The sequence below is a fragment of the Macrobrachium nipponense genome, chromosome 18 (genome assembly GCF_015104395.2).
Source record: "Macrobrachium nipponense isolate FS-2020 chromosome 18, ASM1510439v2, whole genome shotgun sequence".
Classification (NCBI taxonomy): Eukaryota; Metazoa; Arthropoda; class Malacostraca; order Decapoda; family Palaemonidae; genus Macrobrachium; species Macrobrachium nipponense.
This window is the reverse complement of record NC_087211.1, coordinates 20,816,862-20,839,609: the sequence shown is the minus strand read 5'-3', so window position 1 is coordinate 20,839,609 and position 22,748 is coordinate 20,816,862. Positions and strand designations below refer to the sequence as shown.

Sequence of the window (22,748 nt, the reverse complement as noted above, 5' to 3'; positions counted from 1 at the left end):
TGGGTGCAAAATTGGTGTGAAAAAACTTGAGAAATTAAGTGGGTGGACAAAATGTGTTATTTCCAATATGCAGCCTTCAGTTTGTATACCTAGGAAAATTTCAAATTACTTAACCTGAAGGCAAGGTTTGATTACTAACCACTGGTGAGTGTGTCAGCAATGAGCAGAACTACAAACATGCCACCATTGGTACTCTTCCATGGGGCAGTGCAATATTGTTTGACCCTTTTCTGTACTCCGTGAGCCGAGGTAAATCTCAGAATAGCCAGCCCCTTCCCCCAATAAGAATGGCCAGCCAATCAGCAATGTTCCTGTTATGTTAACACAATAGATTTGTGGGAAGATTACTACATGCCCTCTTCCCTTTGTTACAGAAGACAAAACAGGGTTTGCATTCCATACCAGTGAAACAGCAGCTCACAGTCCACTTGACTGCACTCATTTAGGTTCAGGATGTACTCCAGCGCTTACGCTCTTGGGCTGGATGAGGAGAGAGAGGGCTGGGGAAACTCATTCCACTCTATATAAAATGAACATTTTAGCCAGAAACTCAATTGAGACATGGGGTACCTGGTAGGGACCCATTTATCACTTATTTGTCGAGGTTCGAGGGGGAAAAGTGTCGAAGGACTTGTGGAAGGCTTTTAGTTTGCTTTAAAAAATTACAATGTACTTTTAGAATTTGTCATTTTTTTTTTTTGGTCACCTAACGTTACTGACAACAAAAACAGTATTTATTTTGCTGAACAAACTGCCTGCAGAGGAATTACTAAATCAAGCTTACAGATAAATAACTGTACAGTAAATATATTTTTAAAAGGCATTTATGAAAGCTATTGACAGAAATCATTATGATTGAACAGGGAATTGTGAAAATTTAAAATGACTCATTCCTTCAGGATAGCAAAGTCTAGGAGATTATTTATTTTAAAAGAAACAGCAAGGCAAACCACTCATTGCTCAGAAATGAATATAAAAGTAGAAAATTACGAACAAATTCTCAAATTCTAGAAATAATTATTGAATTAGAAATAGTAGTACATAAATGTTTTATGTATGCAACTTACCAAGTAGTTACATAGCTATAGTCTCTTAAACTGGTCTGCAGCTAGAATTTTGAAAATTTGCAGTTGCACCATATTATTTTGGCTACTGCCACCCACTACCGGGGGAGAGAGAAACCAACTCTGCACTGGTTTTCAGTAATTTCTGCTGGCTGGTGCTGTCAACGGCTAGTTCAGTAGCAGCGGTATATTTGTGGATGTTGGTGAAGTACTCAGTTGAATTTGGTAGCCTTTTTGGCAAACATATTTAGCTATTGTTAGGAGTTTGATGAAATAGTTAAATTTTTGCTTGGGTGTGAGTTAGCAAGTATTAGGCATGTCTGACACAGGCTCTCATACTAATAGGTAATGCAGCAAAGGCTACAATACTAGGTTCAGTATGGCCTGTTTTGACCCAAATTAAGTTTGTGTTGAGTGTAGGGGTCAATCTTGCTCTACGACTTTGACTCGTGGGGAGTATACACTAAGAAACAGTTAAATAAGATGTAACTATTGGTACCGTCTCTTCCTCTTCTGTTCAACTTTTCCCCTCTCCAAATCAGTCTACGTGTAATCCTAACCTTGACTGTCTAGCACCCAAACCTGATGTTGTTGCCAGCCTTGAAACACAAGACCCTGTAGGAGGGTAGTTCCATCAGTGGTCCTCATGCGATGCACTGTAGGCATTATTCAAGGTTCTTTGCAGTGTGCCTTCGGCCCCTAGCTGCAACCACTTTCATTCTTTTTACTGTACCTCCTTTTATATTTTCTTCATTCATCTTACTTTCCACCCCCTCTTAATACTTTATCCATAGTGATGGTTCCCAGTGCTTGGCCTTTGGCCTAAATTCTATATTCAACTCTACTCAACTTGAAACACGAGTAGACCTAAAATTCTCTTATTATGTTACAGGCGATGAAGACTTTGAGAGCGTCTCTTAAGACGCTAATGGAGGAGGTAGGCAAAAAAGTGAGTGTTAGTGTTCTGGAGGAGGTGGCTCTTCATTCTGCTGATTCTCTTAGGCAAAAGTCCCTGTCAAACTCCCCAGCCCCCAGGAGGAGTCATACTGGTAGCCTAGGGGAGGTCAGCCAGGTCTGTCCACAAGCAGTTGCCCCCTCAGGTGGTCCTGTTGAAAAGTCCCAGACCACAACAGAGCACCATTGGAAAGGCGTCTCTAAGGAGTCTCAATTCTTTTCGAGCGGGTCAGACTCCGAGGAGTCTTCCCCAGACACCAATGGTGCTTTGTACATGAGTTGCGTCCACTGAAAAGGCGGACCCTTAACATATTGCCTTCTTCTGTCCCCCTTAAGAAGGCTAGTGTTTTACAAGAACAGCATCCTTCTTGTAGTTTCTGGGACAGTCCAGAGCATTTTTCCCAAGATGCTAGCCTTCCTCAAGGGCAAGGTAAACTTTGTTCCTTGTCAAGGAAGTCGTCCTCTGGACATCAGTCTGAAGAGGTAGTACAAAGGAAAAGTTCTGAGCATCTGTTGGCACTGGCTCTTTATCCTCCTGTGATTCTCAGTCTCTCACCTATGGCTCTGACTTTGCCAGAATCCTCTTATATGAGAGATAATCAGTCAGACTCGCCAAAATTACCTAAACTAGTCCTTCCCTTTTCTGCTCACAGAGCCTTTAGTTCACCACTAAAGGTGTTTCTCGGACACGAAGGTCTGTCTTACTTTACTCTCCTCTGGATAGGAGACACCTCTTCCCAGAGGCCACTGTGGTTCAAGTTTCTTCTGAGCTTCAGAAGAAATTCACCCAGTATTTACTCTCTCAATCAACTAAACGTCCTCGTGATCCAACTTCCAGTTCTTGCCTCTCGCCAGCTATGCACACACACCCCTTTCGTGGCAGGGGAGTGTCTAAATCTAGGGCGAGAGCTTGCTTCACCCCTAGAACAATTAAGAAGTCCTCAACAAAAAAAAGAACATTCAGTCCTTCGTGCATTGGTAGGGGTGAGGCTCCGCCAGTTCAGGAGAAATTGGGAGGCAAGAGGGGCGGAGCTGTGGGTTGTCAAAGCTTTGAAAGAGGGCTATGTGATCCCTTTCGAGAGAGCTCCAGCCTGGTCCAGCTCTCTGATAAATTTGTCAGCCTACTTAGAAGATTCAGACAAATTCATTGCCCTTTCAGAGGAAGTTTCATCCCTCCTAAAGAAAAAGTCATAGAGTTAGTAACAGATCCACTTACACCAGGGTTCTACAATCTGCTTTTTGTAGTCCCAAGGCCTCGGGGGGGTGTTGGAGACCAGTACTAGATGTAAGCTCCCTGAATCTGTTTGTGTAAGGAAAACAAGATTCAAAAAGGAAACAAATCAGACAGTTTTTGGATCCATTCGTCTGGGGGATTGGATGATTTCCATCGATATGGAAGGCGCTTGATTCCATATCCCAATTCACCAGGAATCAAAGAAATTTCTCAGATTCATTTTCAGAAACTGAGTGTTCCAATTCAGAGCTCTGTGTTTCAGGCTGTCGACAGCCCTGCAAGTGTTCACGCAAGTACTTTCTCCCATCGCAAAGTGGCTGCATCTAGTTGGGATTCAAGTGTCTCTCTATCTGGATGACTGGCCTCTTCACTCCCAGACTCAAAAGAAGTGCGCAGAGGACAATTCTATTAGCAAAAGAATTATGCTTGCTAATAAACCTAAAAAAGTCTCAACTAGTCCCCTGTCAACAGATATTCTATTTAGGGATGAGGATAGACTCTGTGACTATTCGGGTTTTTCCATCCCTTCAAAGGACAGAATCATGTATCCGTAAGGAGAACCATGTTCTATCTCTTCAGAAATGTTTAGTGAAGGAATGGATGAGCCTTCTGGGTACACTTTCCTTGAGAAGACTTTACATGAGGAATCTTCAGTTCTTCCTCAAGGTGAATTGGGATAGAAAGAAGTTCCCAGATTCGTTTGTATTCCAGGTAACAAATGAAAACAGGGAAAGCCTGTCATGGTGGAGGTCAGAAGACAAGTTTGTGCAAGGGAAATCACTCCTCACACTGAACTCCAACTTAGTCTTCTATTTAGACACGTCCGATCTAGGTTGGAGAGCTCTCCTAGGAGACAGAAGTCTTGGGGATGTGGAACACTCATCAGAGAGAGTGGCACATCAATCTAAAGGAGCTGATGGTAATCCACTGGGGTTTGTTGGGGTTCACAGAGTTGTTTTGCAACGAAGTGGTGACGGTCCATTTGAACAACACAACAGCTCTTTCGTTCATCAGGAAGCATGAGGAACCTACTCGTTCTCTCTCTACGAGGCAGCAAGAGACCTTCTTTGGGTGTATCGAAATCAGACAAGATTCATCCAAGGAAATTCAACACCCTAGCAGATGAATAGAGCTGCAAAAAGCAGGTCCTTCCCACAGAGTGGATGTTGAACCCAATTAGTCTGCCTTGATTTGTGGAAACTGAGGCAAACCAGTTCTGGATACATTTGCCACATCAAGGAACCAACGTCCGCTACTGTATTGCTCACCAGCACCAGATCTTCAAGCATTGGCGACAGACGCTATGCTTGTGAACTGGTCGGACAAGGACCTTTATGCCTTAATACCATTCAAGATGGTGAGGGAGGTCATCAACAAATTTGGGTCACACCACAATCTTTCATTGATCCTCATTGCACCATTTTAGCCAACTTGGGAATGGTTTCCAGATCTACTAGAGCTCCTGGTAGATTTCCCGAGGTTACTGCCAAAGAGGATCAATCTACTCAGACAGCCCCACTTCAGGAGGTTCTATCGAAGTTTGTCACTTACAAGATCAGTGATAGGATCCAAAGACTGCTGGACTGGCCACCATCTGGTTTACTCTTGTATTAGGATGAAGATCTTTACTAAAAGAGAAATGCACAAGCACTAAAACGATTGAAGTTTAACATTGATTCGCTTAAGAATGACTCAGATAAGCTTGAACTTCAGTGGTGTCTCACTAATAAACTAGAACAGGAATATCCACCCAATATTGTCAGTCACTGGAGTAAATTTAAGGATTCCGTAATCAGCGCATGTAAAGAATCAGTTGGTCTGAAGAAATACGAACATCAAGATTGGTTTGATCAGAATGATGCAGCTATCCAAGATCTTATTCAAGAGACCAGAAAATATCTACGTATTTGAACATCTGAATGACCCAAAGTCTGTAACAAAGAAGGAAATACACCGCACAGCAAAAGCTCAGATACAAAACGCCACAAGGGAAATGAAAAACACATGGTTGACAGACAAAGCAATTGAGCTCCAATCCTTATTTGACAGAAATGACATGAGAAGCCTTTTCAGTGGAATGATAGCTATATTTGGGCCAAGTTCCCAAGGGCTAGCACCCTTACATAGTCAAGACAGCGCTCTACTCCTTAAAGATAATTATGAAATCCTGTCTTGTTGGAAAGAACATTTTAAAGACTACTTAATCGAGACCCTATGGTAGTTGAGGATGTACTACAACAACTCCCTTGTCTCCCATTGGATATGACACTTGCCATGGTACCGACGCTAGAGGAAGTGGAGTTGGCTATTTTCTCTATGAAGAACAACAAATTTGCAGGTCCTGACAACATTCCTGCTGAAATACGTATGTAAATATGGAGGACCAACCTTACATTGTCAATTTCACCAACTAATTGAAAAAATCTGGATGCATGAGGAAATTCCAAATGACTTCATAGATGGAATTATCAACACAGTGTATGTATAAACGTATAAGAAAAGAGGGGACCGATCAGTTTGTGGAAATTACAGAGGAATTACCCTCCTATCAGTAGCTGGGAAGGTCCTAGCAAGAAATCTTACAACAAGAGTGACACATCTAGCTGAGAAGATCCTGGCTGAGTCTCAGTGTGGTTTCAGACCTGCTCATGGTACAACTGACATGGTTTTCTCGGCAAGGCAGCTACAAGAAAAATGTCGAGAACAACAAAAACCCCTTTACATGGGATTCATTGACTTGAATAAAGCTTTTGACAATGTCAAGCGTGAGCTGCTCTGGGAGATACTATCTAGATATGGATGCTCACCAAAATTCATAAAGGTCCTGAGGCTACTCCATGATATGTTGTGACTGTAATGGCTAATGGTAGCTTTACTGAACCTTTCAAAGTTAACATAAAACAGGGTTGTGTCGCTGCTCCTACCTTATTTTCCATATTTATAACTGTTGTTTTGCACCTCATTCAAGATGAATTGCCTCCAGGTATCTCCATCAATCGTAGAACAAATGGAGGAATATTCAATCTCAACCAGCTAAAGGAAAGAACTAAAGTAAATGTTACTGCTATTGTTGAGCTTCAGTATGCAGATGACAACGTTGCCTGTGCTCAAACTGAAAATGATCTGCAAATCATATTTAATGCATTTGCAAAAGCTTACTCTCGTCTTGGGCTTTCCATTAACATTAGAAAAACCCAAGTATTATATCAACCACCCCCAACTGAAGCCATAAGAGTTGCATCTACTATAGAAATTAATGGAGAAACTCTAGAAACTGTAGACAGCTTCCCATACCTGGGCAGTCATCTATCTTCAAATGCCAATAGTATAGATAACGAAGTTCAATATCACCTAAGATGTGCTGACACAGCTTTTGGAAAACTATGCAAGAAAGTTTTTGATGATCATAATTTGTGTGTTAACACCAAAATAAAGGTGTATCGGGCAATAGTCCTACCTACCCTTCTTTATGGTTCCAAAACCCTGACAACTTACCGATGCCATGTTAAAGCCCTTGAGGAATTCCATCAGTGGTCCTTGCGAAACATCTTGAGAATAACTTGGGAAGACTGCCACACTAATGTAAGTGTTCTTGAAGAGGCCAACTGCCTCAGTATTGAGGCCATTATAATAAAAAGCCAGTTGACATGGGCAGGGTATGTTGTCAGAATGGCAGACAACCGCCTTCCCAAGCAGCTCTTTTACTCAGAGCTAAGTGACGGACTCGAAATGTTGGCAAACCAAGGAAGAGCTTCAAAGACAACCTAAAACTATGTGACATTGACTATAAAACATGGGAAACCGATTCACTGGAGCGATCTGCTTGGAGAGCTAAAGTGAAAGAGGGAATTAAAAATTTTGAAGAGAACAGAAAGCATCATCTAAAGAATCGTAGAATTGCAAGACAAGCTCATCAGGTCCATCCACAACCTCCACTCCTACCTAACAACACATGCCCCAATTGTGACAGAGTATGTGGCTCAAGAATTGGTCTCATTAGCCAGTAATGACATCCCAGAGCATTCATACTCGAATCGAGTGATAGCTATGATGACCACAGTTTGAGCCTTTGAATTTGGCTTCTCTTAGAGACCCTACAAGGAAAACTCTCTCTCTGGTAGCTTTATCCACGGCAAAAAAAAGTAAGTGAACTCCACTCACTGGACAAAAGAGTGGGCATTGCTCGAGGTAATGCAGTTTGTGCATTAACTCTAGATTTTTATTTTAAGCAAATAACGAGACTCCGTCCAAGCCGTGGCCTTGTTCTTTTGTTATTAAAAATCTTTCAGAATTGGTAGGTCTGGAAGACGAAGAGAGGTCTTTGTGTCCTGTCAGAGCTCTGAAATATTGTTTACAGAAAACAGAGAAGATTCGGGACCCTTCTGATCACCTACGGTGTTTGGTGAGGAACCTCTCATGCCCTTTATCTAAGAATGCTCTGGCTTTCTTCTTGAGAAACCTGATCCTAGAGGCCCACTCTAAGCTGAAAGATTCAAAGTTTGATTCTATTAAAGTTAAAGCTCACGAAGTAGAGTAGTGGCTACTGCTCTTTCTTTTAGGGACAACCTCTTTAACTTCCATTGTCCAAGTGACATATTGGAAGTGTATGTCAGTGTTAATGTGTAATTATTTGCGAGATATTGAAACTGTTTATGACAATTGCAGTATTCTGGGTCCTTTTTTAGTTGCTGGCACGGTGTTGGGTAAGGGTGTATAGGAAGTAGCTCCTTCCTTAGTTATTCTCTTCGCCTTGAACAAGTTTGTTGAGTCTCATAGGGAGTCTATGGATACTGTTATTGTACTGGAAGTACCCGTCAGTCTTTTAATTACAGTTGGGTATGGTTTTTAGAATTGTTTTGGTGGTGATATAATCACTCTGATTTTGCTATGTTGATATTGGTACTGCACTCTGGGCAGGGCCATATTTGTGTAGACCTTGCATGCCATGGACTATTCCTTAGTTGCACGGATCCCACCTTATAAAGGACGACCTTGGCTATACCGCCACTTCTCTACTAGTTAAGATTAGCATAATCCAGAGGCAGTAATCATCTGTACAGCTCTCTTAACAGGTAAGGAACCAACAAGCATTTTAATTAATACTAGCACTATGTGCATTATTTTTATTGATATAAAAGTATGCAAAAGGAAGATTTTGACAATGATTATCATGAAAATGCTTACATATATGTCAAGACATTGTTCCAACGATGGAAATTGCAATATGTATACTACTTGATGGATTGTATCCCATCCGAAGTCCAAAACACTATCGTGGATGATTTAACTGATTATTGTAGTGTATCTTCTGCGTTAGAAGCATTTAGGAAACTCCAAACAGTAATAAATTCAGTCATTGAATGACCAGACAGCAGTGCTTAAATTTTTACCACAAAGCAAAGAAGTAATTAGACTTGCGTGAACCTTGGAAGTAAAAGGAGATGAAACTATTTTGAGAGAGCTTTTTTTCCATATGAAGAGGAAGTGGCATATTTTGTTATAATTTTTGACAAAGGAATGTCGTTCAAGTCTCATATGTGTGATCTATCTATGATGGTTGGAAAATCCTTTGACATAATAAAAATATGATCACATTATTGGGGCTCAAATCAGAAAACCCTGCATAGGCTCTATACAATCGTATGTCAAATGAAAATAAACCTTGTAAAAGTCAAGACATGCTTAAAGAAATTACCCCCATATGTTGTGCACAATCAAAGTCTACATATTTGCTTGGCAGTCTCGAGAATGTGTGAGAGGTCAATCAGGGCAGGCTCTTAAAAGCATTAATGCAGTCCCCGGTTAATGGCAATCCAGTTTTATGGCACTTGTCTACCGCCATAAAATCTGCTATTTATGTGTGTGCTGTTTCTCCTCTAACTGGTTGCTTGTTGGTCTAACCAAACAAGTTGCTACTACTAGCATATAGAGGAAAGTTACACAGGAGAAAAGCCCAGAAATTTTAGTGTTTTTTTCAGTACTTGTATTGCAGAATCCTTATGAAGAATTTTTAAGTCAATGAAAATATTTAGAATAAATTTTAACCTAGACAGTACATCATATTCCCTGTTTCTGTTGAATATTGCTCAATGTTTTGCTTGACTTTTTTTCAGTGCTTTTAAGTATTGCAACTTGAGATTTTATTCTTTATACTAAATTACTTTCCTTCATTTCGCTACCAATAAATGCAAGCAGTCCCCAGTTGACGTCGAACTCACCTTGCATCGTTCTGAGCTTACAGCACTTTTCAAATATATTAATAAAAAAATTTGTTCTTGGTTACAGCAGATGTTCTGAAGTTATGTCATTTCAGTCTTACAGTGGCAGAGGAATATTTGTACATACATTTTTGGAGGAAATTCTACAAGATCATGGATGCACACCTCATCAGAAGCAAGAATTAAAGGTAAGGCTTTCATCACTTTATTTCTGATTTTTAGTATTTTTTGATACAGTGCTCTGGCTTACGTTGTGCGTCGCGAATAGAACCCTCAGTATAACCCGGGGACTGCTTTACACTCTTTTGACTATGAAAATTCTAATGTCCTTTAGGCTTAAGAATGTTATGAAGAAACAACGAAAGGTGTCATATACTAAAATGTTTCTTAACCTATGCTCTCTTTATTTGGTTACCTGCCGGGTGTTAGGTTTCCAAAACATCGGTTTGCTTTCACCATCTACATATCTGTCTCTCTCTATTTAGAATTTACAGGTCACATTTTACCAGATATGTATGTCTGTAATTGTCATAACCACAAAGCTCACTTAATTTCTCGAATTCTTCACACTTTTTGTATTTGCTTGTCACTACAAAGCTTTAGAGCTTGAAATGCATGAATATGAAATAATTCTGATGTCTGTAGCAGGATTCGAACCTTCATCCAGAGTATCAGAACAAGGTTATGTTCTGATACACACACACACACACACACACACACACACACACACATATATATATATATATATATATATATATATATATATATATATATATATATATATATTTGTGTGTATATATTCGTGTATGCAATGTGTTATTTGGGTGGCAATATATATCGGCTTTCATAATTCTGGTACGTACCACTTTATTTCCTATCTAATATCAAAAGTGATCTTTACGATGAAAGAGAATGAATGTAGGCTATATATGTAAATACAGAGGTTCTATGCAATACTACGAGAAAGAAGAATGTGTGGCCACCATTACCAGTCCTTTATAAATTGTTATCGAGATGCTGACCCCTTTCAGTTCCCATGCCCTGAAAAATTAGAAGATGCAAATATGTAGAGTAACCCCAATGTTTCGAAATGGAGTAGAACGCGATGGACCACACTCAACTGTCTGAAATTCACGACCAATGATCAAAACGTGACAGGTGATGTATCTTAGTCGCTTCCTGTGATTATTGGCTTCGGTCTCGATGACGAATGCGAGTTTAGTAATTACCTTGCGCACGAAAGTTAACAGTGCATCGGTGTCGACGATTCGCATCAAACGGTTCACCAGAACGTATCGATACCGAATTCATGAAAGCTCTTTCATTACGTTTCAGCTGCTGAATAGTATTCATTTAGTCTAGGTTTGTGCATATTTTTAGAATCCCAATAGTGCATGCGTTCTTAGATCTAGCATAGAACACTGCTTTTATTGTACTGGAGGTACTAGAAATTTTCCAGTGGCGTGATATGCAAGTTACATCCTCTTTGTACTCTACCTAAAAATCAGCTTCTCACAGGAAGTATTTCACGCATGCACGGATCGCTACCGATGTGCTGTCCACGCATGAGCTTGACAGTATTCCCCGGGTGTCTCTTCTATTAAAAGACGGTATAACTATGGGTTTAAAAAATGCACAAAACCTCTGAAACAATTTCATTTTTATGAAAATATCTTGTTACATGTCTCGCTCTTAGACTACTTTCAGTTTATGTAAAACCAAGGTAAACTCGAATTCTAGGCATATGATAAGTTATTATATCTAAAAAATGTTCGTATGTTATGCAGTGATAATTAACCCAAACTAAGAACTAAGGTTACAACGAACCATTTAACTGTTGCACTGCTTCCACGACTGAATGCCGTTTAAATGTCTGTTGACGAGAAATACTGTTTGCTTATTGCAATTCACATATTAAGGTTTCGTTATCCATAATTTTTAGGTAAGATTATTAAAATCGCAAAGAAAATACTGTAAAACTTATAACAGAATTATATTCATTGCTACATTGTCCATGGTCAATCAATATCTTATTATTTCAGTTGGAAATAATAAGATATTATTATTTCATATTCGTCACCTACTACACAACGTAATATGATATGCCAAGTGACCATTGACCGAAGGAACAGAATGAATTGTAATTTGCGGTTAATTCATGCATTGCATATCGTAATGGTTAACTTGGTAAGCGGCACGAATTTATGATTTCTGTTCTTTCGTTTATAAAAGTCTAAAACGTTTCTGGTGTTTTTATGATCTCTCTCTCTCTCTCTCTCTCTCCTCTCTCTCTCTCTCTCTCTCTCTCTCTCTCTGTGTATGTGTGTATGCACAATACAAATGCCCATTAGTGTTTGTCCAGGAGCATATAATCAGTACGCATTCTCAGCGGGGCCGGAGGGAGTTAGTGCCGTCAGTGCACCTCACGGGGTGCGCTTTTGGCATTACTAAAGGGTTTTAGCAGCGTTCCTTCGGCCCCTAGTTGCAACTCCCTTCATTCCTTTTGCTGTTACCTCCGTTCATATTAACTCTTCCATCTTGCTATCCACCCTCCCCTTACGTTCTTTCATAGTGCAATTGCTAGGTATTCCTCCTGTTACACCTTTCAAACCTCCTTCACTCCCAATCTCCTTTCCAGCGCTGAATGACCTCATTAGTCTCAGTCTTTGGTCTTTCGCTTAAACATCCATCTATCCGTTCTCAGCGGAGTGAATTTAAATTCATAAAAATCAGCGCATCGTACTGCGTTCTAGATCTCCAGTTTCTGTCGAAGAATCTGTTTGCTAGTGTAAGGACAACGCTTTTTCCCTATTTTCATCGAACCCAATCATCAAGTCGCGTTGTTCTTACTTCCGTCTGATAGAGCGTTCCGCGGCCTTTCCGCCGATGTATAACACATGCAATTCCATTATTTGTACGCCTTAATATATCTAAATGTATGTCTGTAAAAAACACAAATTTACTGTCTCAGAGTCATTTCTGTTCGCGGTGCGAGACTGCACTACTTATCCGTCCGCACCTGTCTATGTCAACCCAGTTTGTCTGTAAATAAATTTACGGGCTGCTCTGTGAGCAAGAGCCCGTGCTGACACATATTCAGCTTAATCAAAAACAACAACAAAGTAAATAAATCATCAGTACCCAGCTACCTGTCTTAATCTCTGGTCCTCACACTAGAGTCTGACTGAGGTGCAACCGATTCTCAGTAGAAGCTTGAGCACTGGAACTAATAATACTTGTGACCAAAAGTGTGCATTTGAACATAAATCTAACTATTATCTCGGGTACTGAGCTGAATCTGGAAGTTTTTTCATGGAATACATCTTACACAGCTTAGAAAATATTGTCAAAAATTATTTGAAAAATATGCATGCATACAGTTTTCGGAATTGACGAATGTCGCATCTCTGATTTACATACTAATAATAATAAATAATGATGAATGAATCAACAATCAGGCTCACGACGAATTAAGAAAAAAAGGGCAAGGTACATCCAAATAATTTATTTGTCCAATTACCGTTATATACGTACATTATATATATTATATATATATATATTATATATATATATATATATATATATATATATATATATATATATATATATATATATATGTGTGTGTGTGTGTGTGTGTGTGTGTGTGTGCGCGCGCCAACAAAGTAGATATTAACTACAGTGTCTCAGCACTCAGCATTCACACACAAAAAAGGTGTCAATCACACGATAGCAACTTTCACGAAGTTTTACATATATAGCAGCTGCAACTATCAGCCGTCATCTGAAGGAGGAGCAATTCTCTCATACAGTCTACTATTCTACAGATCCCAAGCCGTGAAATCCTAACCGTTAGAGTGAGAAGAGCAGCTTGGACCTCTATTGAGACTTCGATTCGAACCAACTTGTTGCTCAAAGGCATTGCCGTCATCACCATCATCATCAAAACAAAATTTGTCAGAATCTCCAGACCTTTTTCTTTCATATATTTATATATATAGATACTTTAACCTTGAGCAAGATAGGAGCGTCTCATGCAGTGCGTTTCCTGGTGTCAAGTCGGTGAAGCTGCAAACGTGGAGCGGAGGAGTTCAGTGTACTTCTGGACACTACGGGAAGAGGATCCGGTAAAAAAAAAAGTTAATTAATTAAATAGTCTGTGACGAAGATTGACCTTCCCGAACGAGCGCTACCGACTCACTTTGTTCAGCGGTGTGCCGTACTTCAACTCCATTAGAGGAAAAGCTCAACCACTGGCCGACATTAAGATGAAAGTACGTTGATCACCTGTGCAAGCAAGAGAATCTTCTGTGAATTAGCTGACAAATTTCCAATTAGCTGTGCATAAACACACACACACACATATATATATAGTATATATAATATATATATATATATATATATATATATATATATATATATATACCCACATATATATATAGATATCTATAATATATATATATATATTATAATATATACTCAAGGTGAAGACCAAGGGATGCATCAAATCTGGGGTTGACTTGAAGAAACGGGTCAATATCTACATTAGTCTTTATTCTGATGTTTCATAATAACGCATTTATTACATCTGGGAATCTGTCAGTTAATTGAATTTACTAAAAAATCATAAAACAGTGAAAGACAAATTTATGATTACACTTTTTCATATATCAGTACAGAAAAAAACGATGTTTAAAAGTTAAGACCGTTGACCAACCTTAATTTAAGAGAAAGGAAGACTAAATGACATGAGAAAACATGAAAGGAGACACTTTAACTGAGGTAGGTAATCCAGTTGGAAGCAGGATGTTTGGGTTTTCAACTTTGGTACCAGCTGCTTAATGAGCAACGACTAGAATGGGTAATTCCTGTGGGTTTTGTGATTGCGTCGTAGGGCAAACACAAAACCCACGGGAAGTACCCATTCTACAGTGATTGCTCATTAAACAGCTGGTTCCTAAGTTGAAAACCCAAACTTCCTGCATTCAAGTCAGGCCTGTACCGAGGGTGGGGGGGGGGGGGTGTTAGAACGACCCAACCAAACTCTGGAAGTCCATATTTTCTGTGACTATCCTTTTCACTGAACTGTACTTACAAAGTAATAAATAATTATTGCTTTTTGTTAAGTCAAAGTATATATAATAACGAGAAATAAAGTAATATGCATCTTACTGTTAACATCATAAATGAATCAATCAATAAAACTGAAGAAATATTCTTGAATTTCAGCGCAAACTTTCAACATCATAATTAAAATTCTGTCAACCGAAGCCAGTACTTTGAATAACATCTAATCGGGTAGAAGGACATAGACCGTATACACAATGTTTCTTCTTAATATAACTAAAAGTATTTCATCTTGTATATACATATATATGCAATGACATTTATAGAAGAAAAGATCCAATTTTGGGAAAAACGAACCCCACCCCCCCCATAAAAAAACTGGGTACGGACCTGAAAGTGTACCTTAGTTACCGTGTCACCTTTTATGCTTTCGCTTGTCATTCAGTCTTCCTTTCTCTTAACTTAAGGTTGGTCGGTCGGCGGTCTTATCGTTTAAATATCTTTTTTCTGTAATTGTATTTTTTTTATATTTGTAAATTTCTGTCTTTTGCTGTTTTATGATAGCTAGTAAATTTAAGATTGTTGTATAATTTTATCTTATTTATTAATTGACAGATTCCCAGATGCAATAAATGTGTTATTACGTAACGTTGGAATAAAGAAACATGTAGATATTGGCCTACTTCCTTAAATCACTCCTGATTTCATATATATATATATATATAGATATATATATATATATATATATATATATATATATTATTATTTAGTTTATTTATTTATTTATATATGTGTGTGTGTTTGTGTATGCATGTATGGGTTAATATTGTTCTTGTGTTCTTCAGGTAAACCTCCTTTTAGCAGTCATTGGGTGCGCTGTGGTTGGCGTCCTGGCACAAAACAAGACCAGGTAAGACTGTTTTATATATATATATATTATATATATATATAATCTATATATATAGATACTTTATTATATATATATATCGAGCTACAATGTCCTTTAATATCTAATTCGCTCTACCTCGGAATTAATATATTTTCATATATGCTTAACCGAAGGGGAATTTTTTACACGATAATAGATTTCCCTGGTCCCTGGGACCAGGCAAATCTATTATCGTGTAAAAATTTCCCTTCAGTTAAGCATATATGAAAATATATTAATTCCAAGGTAGAGCGAATTAGATATTAAAGGACTTTGTAGCGCGATGTATGTATATGAATCACGGTAATGTGATATGACTTATATATATATATATATATAGATATATATATATATATATATATATATATATATATATATATTTATTATTATTTTATTTATTATTTATTTATTTATTTATTTATTTATTTATTTATTTTATTTATTTATTTATTTATTTTATTTTTTTTATTTTATTTATTTATTTATTTATTTATTTATTTATTTATTTATTTATTTATTTTATTTATTTTATTTATTTTATTTATTTTTATTTTATTTATTTACTTTATTTTATTTTTATATTTATTTATTTATTTATCTATCTATCTATCTATCTATCTATCTATCTATCTATCTATCTATCTATCTATTTATTTATTTATTTATTTATTTATTTATTTATTTTGTATATTGTTACGAAGTGCCAAGTATCTGGTTACCATGCATCAAATATTACCTCACCAAAAGCCAGACACCTGAACCCTCATCACACGTTTAAACGACTGAATACTCTAAAGCCAACAGTGATCCCTTAACACTTACCATTATTGCAGAAAATCAGACTAAGTTCATCAAAACAGGTGTGAGGTAATCTTGTAAGTAATTAAATTAATCAAAGGGCATCACTCCAACAACAACTTTAAAACTCTAATTATTTCCCTGATTTCAGAAGTCTAAGTACTTCCCTGGTTCTAAGTCACTTCAAATAAATTGAAGGAAAGCAAATCAATTACCCCTCTATGTTTCTACCTATCATCAATATAATCATAATTAAATACAAATATACTGGTATAAGAAATAAAAAACACTTATAAAAATTTTAAATACAAAAATTTATTATCAAATTTGTTTATTTTCTGTTTATTACCGTTAAGCAAGGCAGCAGCGGATTTAAGGTGCTTGCATATAATCCACAGTGAAATGACCTTGTGAGCGCCTGTTCATCCACTTTGGTAGATGCAGCAGTGCGTAAGGATGCGAGATGTTCCATCTCTTGGCTCCCGCATCATTTGCCTCCTTCTTTACTCTTAGGTTCTTCTTACCTCTAAAAAGTGTCGCCTTCCCTGCTAGCGGCCCCCCCCCCCCCCCCCCCCTTTGTATTTCCAGGCGAAAAGTGTCACCGACAAAAGTTTAACCGATTATCGGAACAAATTCTGATATATCAACACATTTTATAACTGATTATTCTTCAAATTAAGGAACACAGAGAACCCTCACAGTGAAGTAAAAGTATGAGTCACGAAATTCAGCTGCGGGTATGAAACGTTTACTCGTAAATAATGCAACTCTCACGCGCAGCCCAAGGCCAATATAGTACAGTAAGTTCCAAAACTGAAGCGACAAATTTCAGAGAATTTCGTTCGAAATTCACTAACTGGCAACTACAACTCGTAGCTGAAAAATAATTTTTTTTCTACAGTGAAAGCTCTATCAAGCAAAATAAAGCTAACATATGATGCACAAATATCAAATCTATGATATTTATAACATTCATAAGAAAAAATTACAGTAATAATAACTATTTTAAAGTATAGCAATTACTTCAAACTATAGAAACGAAACAATTTGAAATTCTCGTTCAACACAGGATTACCAACATTACCAATGTATATTTCGAGCAATGTGGAAACAAATATTTAATATTATAGTGTATTATCAATTATTTTAGCGAAGATGCATAAAACCGTGTAAGTATCAATAGAATGTGAAGGGAAAATCTCTGCGACATTAAACATAATCAACCATGAATGCACCTAGATTCAATTAGAAGTTAGGGGTGGTTGGTAGTTCTGATTCTTGCTTCTAGGACCGAGCATAAAACACCATCTTCGAGAAAGGCTCTAACCTCTGCTGCTACCTTCAGGTGACTAGGCCTAGTTCCGGGCATTGCAAGGCTTACAATGCAGGGCCACTGTCTGTTATTTAGGCAAAGGTAGAACCATCAGGACCGACACCAGGACCTGTCCTTGCACCTGGGAAACAGACTCGCTATATAAAAATTAAGAAAGTCGGTCGCAAGGAACCAGAACACCCGTAAAATCGCCATCTGGTTAAGTAGGGAGACGACAGACCCCAACAACCCCTTACCCCCTCTACCTCTACCTCTACCCACAATACTAACTCCACCTTTTTCACTTCAACCTATTACCTCAAATCTTCGAATCATATCCCAACCATGAAATTTAAAGACTGAATTTGCGTAAGTGGGCGTATCATAAGGGAGTGATATCACCCAAATTCAAATTTCCACTGACAACCAGTAATCAGTTCGATCCAGTCAAGTATTATTGCATAACAGAAATTTATGAGTTTTTGGGGGATATATATATATATATATATATATATATATATATATATATATATATATATATATATATATATAAAGAAGCACCCGAGCATGACCAATAGGCCTAGTGCTCGATTCTTAAAACAGGCCTCTGGTTATTCCTGATAGATAAAAACGTCCTGAGAGAGAGAGAGAGAGAGCATAACAGGGGATACTCGAATTAAAATAATGCTCGCCAAGCATATTCACACTCCGGATCGTATGGACAAGAATAGTTTCACTTATGCACTGAAAAAAAAAAAGTGGAAACCTACGAAAATACTTGTTTGGTGCGACCCTGAACGCAATTCCGCATGCAAAAATTTGCACAATCGAGAAATTCCATGAAATTATAAACTAACAAGCTGGAAAATATATTTCCTTGATTCTTGAAATAGGCCTAACCATGTAACCAACGCTAAACGCGCACATAACTTGGATTTAGTTTTTTTTTTTTTTTTTTACACCAACTTGTCTTATTTATATTTCATTTAATCAGATGCTAAACTTCTCTGTGCGTTGTCAAAAGAAATCATAATAACTTTCGATATAACGCTATAAAAGTAGAAAGTTAATTTACAAATATTAGGCCAATGCTTATGCACACGGTTCCTGCTGCCACTCTGTGGTGAACACTTCATATCACACTTTGGAAGCCGCAGATGTTTCTTTGGGGAAATTCTTTTGTTTCTATTAATAAACAATTACTGAACTAACATTGATCATTCACTGTGGAAATACTTTGTGCGCTTATACAGTTAATCACTGATACGTATTATCAGATAAATAGGATGACAATAATTGGAATAAAATATGCTAACTGGCAACCCCATGAGTTTCTATAGAGGTACGATCAATTCTGAGATTTGTCCTTCACTTCTGGAACTTACTGTACAGGTCAGTCGGAGAGAAACGGCCGAGACAAATTTCGTGTAATAGAATTATTATTCGCACCGTAAGAAAAAAACCTTCACTATTCCATCGTTTAGTCGAGTCTTTCTCAATATGATCTTCAACGCTATAGCAAAATATACATTGATCTAATAAAGGTGTGTGTGTGTGTGATGAGTAGCATTCTCAACTACATTGCATTGTAGTCCTGGTCGAATTCTGAAATGAATCTTAATTGTGAATATTATGACTAAGCAGCGGATTAGGTAGATTGAATTAACTGAATCTGTTGGGTTGTAATGAGGGTGGAAAAAGAATATAGGCGTAGCAATCTCATACCCATCAAATCATGTTGAGAACCTCGCTTGATTCTTAGTCGGTTATAATGTATACATGACTGGTACTATTAAGATTCGTTTATGTAGTCATGGATGGGTACTTAACCACACATGCAATAGCAACTGAAATGTTCTTACTTGAATCATCTGCCAAGGTGGAGAATGATTAAGTAACTTAGCAATCACTATATTTTTTCCTTTCATGACTCATTAACTGCATCATCGGAAGTGCGACCACGATAGCGTTCAGCGTCCGGAAAGCAGCTACCATCACCAACCAGTTCTTGCTCCAAGCATCGCCTTTCAACGTCCAGTTCCGGGTATGATTTCATTTCAGTTTTCAGGATAGTTCGGAAACCGAAAAGTATAAATCAGGAATTTTGTGTGCGTTGGCAATGCTAATAGATCTGCTTTAATATAATTTACGAATTCAAAACTAACATTAGATTTTATTTGTCAACATGACAGCATATTTTTGTACGACATATCATTATTTCTTGATCGTATTACCCATCCATATTTTACGGAGATCTCAATTTCAGGTCAGGGAGAAAGCAATGATGAAGTCAGTGACATATTCCAAATTCTGCCCGTCTTGCTTTCTTTGTGGAACCGGTCATCATAATTTTATTTTTCCGTATCTCAACCAGGAAGTATTGACTAATGACGGTGCAGGATGGATACCAACCACTGGTGAATTCATAGCTCCTAAGTCTGGCGTCTACTTCTTTACCTTCAGTGTCATGTCGGCCAAGACCAAAGAGGCTACGTAAGTGGCATAGTATATGCCTTCACTGTTTTTTATTTATTTATTTATTTATTGCTATTGTGGCCGTTTTCTTGCTTATACTTCATTTGCTGCTGATTGCTAATCTATTGATACACCAATTCCATCACTAATCATTTTTAGCCTACAAGAAAAATCTCTGAATCTCCATTAGGATGATTATGTTAGATTAATTAAATGAACACTTAGATGACAAGGATAGAGAGGAGGTAACTGGTGGGTAAAGTGTTCCAGGGTAAATAAGAATAGAGAGGGACCTTTGGAGATGTCTTTGGAATAAGACTTGATTGTCGGAAGCACTAGATAGGATTTCAAAGAATGAAAGTGTTTTGGGATGTCTGGAAACAAGAAAATTGTGAAGAAATTAATTTGTTACATCGTGTGTTAGGACGAAGTAGAGTAGATGGAAGAGCAAAGATTTTCATATTTATTCTATTGAAGAAAATGTTAAAGAACATATTGGTGAATGTAATGGCGAAAAAAGAAGTGGCTGGAACTGTATCCATTCATTATTTGGTGGAAGCAAATATTAAGATAGCAGGTTCAAGGCGGAGGAGACGAGTTGGAAATATGGCTATAAATGTAATTAAGAGAAGTGAACATGATAGGAAGGAAGTGAAAAGAGCACATGATGGGAAAAAGGATGAAAGATGGTCTAGGGCTAGACATAAAGGCGGAAGGAGCACATGAGTAGTACTATTTGAGATTCCAGGATGATGGAGGTCATGGAATCAGCATGGGGTATTTGTAGATGAAGATATAGGCAATAGGAAGCTGTTCCCCAGGGAGGTAGAGGCAGAGATAAGAAGGGTTAACGTTTATGTGCATGTCAGAATGAAAAATAAAAAGATAACCGCAGATGTGTTGTCTGAGATGAGTGTAGTTAGTGGGTTGCTGAAGTGAGTGTTTTGAAAATTTGCTGGATGCAGAGGAGAGAAAAGGGCAGCTGAATTGCGCATATGCTATGTGGGTTACTGTAACCAAGTTATATGTATATATAGATATATATATGTATATATATATATATTATATATATATATATATATATATGTGTGTGTGTGTGTGTGTGTGTGTGTGTGTATAACTGAATCACGAAAGTTTGGAACGTGATAAATCCATCCATAAGGAAATCCAAGCTATAATAACTTTAATATGATATACTTTATTATACCATATATATATATATATATATATATATATAGTATATATATATATATATATATAGATATATATATATATAATATACACACACACACACACACACACACACATATATATATATATATATATATATATATATATATATATATATATATATATATATTGGAAAAAATGAAAAAAAATGTGCATGAGAAAATAGATACGTTTTGTGATAGTTTAGTCATCGGAACGAGTAAAAGATGGTAGGTTGGTAAAAAGACAACATAATTTGGAACTTTTTGACTGGAAGATGGTAACCAAGAAAGTGCTGGCTGATAATTCCGGACATTGTATCAAAATAAGAGGATCTTCAGAGGCTTCTTCAGTGTTCAAGCGGAGCGTAAGTGCGTAAGAGGCAGAGGTACGGCTCAGCATTTTATTCTTTTCAACAAAGAAATTCTCGAAGCAGGATCAGAAAGAAATTATGATAAAAAGATTGACGGTTTAAGTTGATATTTGAAGTCAAATTGTAGGATAGCGGAATATACCGTCAGAAAAAAACCCTCTGAAACCCAATGCTCATTTTTATTATTATTATTATTTGTAGGGTTGCACTCATGAAAAATAGCGACTACCAGGTTACAGCATTCGTCAACCCCGGACATAATATGGCGACTAACTCGGCAGTACTGTCTCTCAAGGCTGGTGACAGCGTCCACCTCGTTGTCCAGGAAGGAGAAATCTACGAAAATCCTTTGTATGAATCTTACACAACTCTCTCTGGATACCAGATTAGCAGCAAATAATTTCTGTAGTCTTTACTCTCATTTAAGCCTTTTGTTGTTCGTTTTTGTTGTAGATCATTATGTTGTTACTTTCCAAATTTAACAAATCAAAACTTCTCGGGTTTGTGTCATCAATAATCAATTGTGTTTTAGTTATGTAGCTTTAGTTCCCAAACGTATCGGCCTGTATTGCAGATATTTAGCTCTTAGGAAAATATCTTAACCTTTCGTAGCCACTTTTATCTGTGAGAAATAGATTGCTTTTAACAGTTAAGTTAATCAAATATATCCTTAATTTTAAAGCAGAGTTTGGAACTGACAGTAATCTATGCGTTTTCTATGCCTTTAACATTTGCAAAGTAATATCATTAAATAATAGGATAAAAACTGAAGCAGATTTTTCTTTATCTGTCTTGAAATATGAATTAGTCGTCAATGTTAAGAACGCTTTTACTTTCTTGCAAAGAAATGGTTACAATAAAGGTACTGATACACAGTCTTTTAATTTATAAATATCCTTATATTTATGCGATTGCCACTATAACGCGTAAACAAATGAGATTATCTGGTAAAACTTAATTACTTTCGATTCTCCTAATGTTTTGGAACCTTCTTTTTAGGGGAACCAGAAAAATTTCATGGAGGCTGGCCCCAATTCTCTCTCTCCTCTCTCTCTCTCTCTCTCGTCTCTCTCCCTCTTCATCACACACGTCACACACACACACACACACACACCACAC

General features: G+C 37.4%; 1 protein-coding gene across 2 annotated transcripts; it reads left to right on the top strand.

Moving 5' to 3' along the window:
• Positions 1-13,479: 13,479 nt before the first annotated feature.
• Positions 13,480-22,668, top strand: LOC135196729 (cerebellin-3-like). 2 transcript variants are annotated; one of them, XM_064223551.1, is made up of 5 exons: positions 13,480-13,741; positions 15,380-15,444; positions 19,526-19,616; positions 19,839-20,065; positions 21,831-22,668. In XM_064223551.1, exons 1-5 carry the CDS (start codon positions 13,736-13,738, stop codon positions 22,027-22,029), a joined length of 588 nt encoding a protein of 195 aa, XP_064079621.1. In that variant the 5' UTR covers positions 13,480-13,735; the 3' UTR covers positions 22,030-22,668. The 2 variants fall into 2 exon arrangements, with proteins under 2 accessions (XP_064079621.1, XP_064079622.1); XM_064223552.1 differs by having other exon boundaries at positions 13,494-13,741; positions 19,947-20,065.
• Positions 22,669-22,748: the final 80 nt, after the last annotated feature.

Coding starts and splice junctions, on each gene's coding strand:
- LOC135196729 (XM_064223551.1), top strand. Junction 15,445..19,525: donor CTGGCACAAAACAAGACCAG/GTAAGACTGTTT, acceptor CATCATCGGAAG/TGCGACCACGATAGCGTTCA. Junction 19,617..19,838: donor CTTTCAACGTCCAGTTCCGG/GTATGATTTCAT, acceptor TCTCAATTTCAG/GTCAGGGAGAAAGCAATGAT.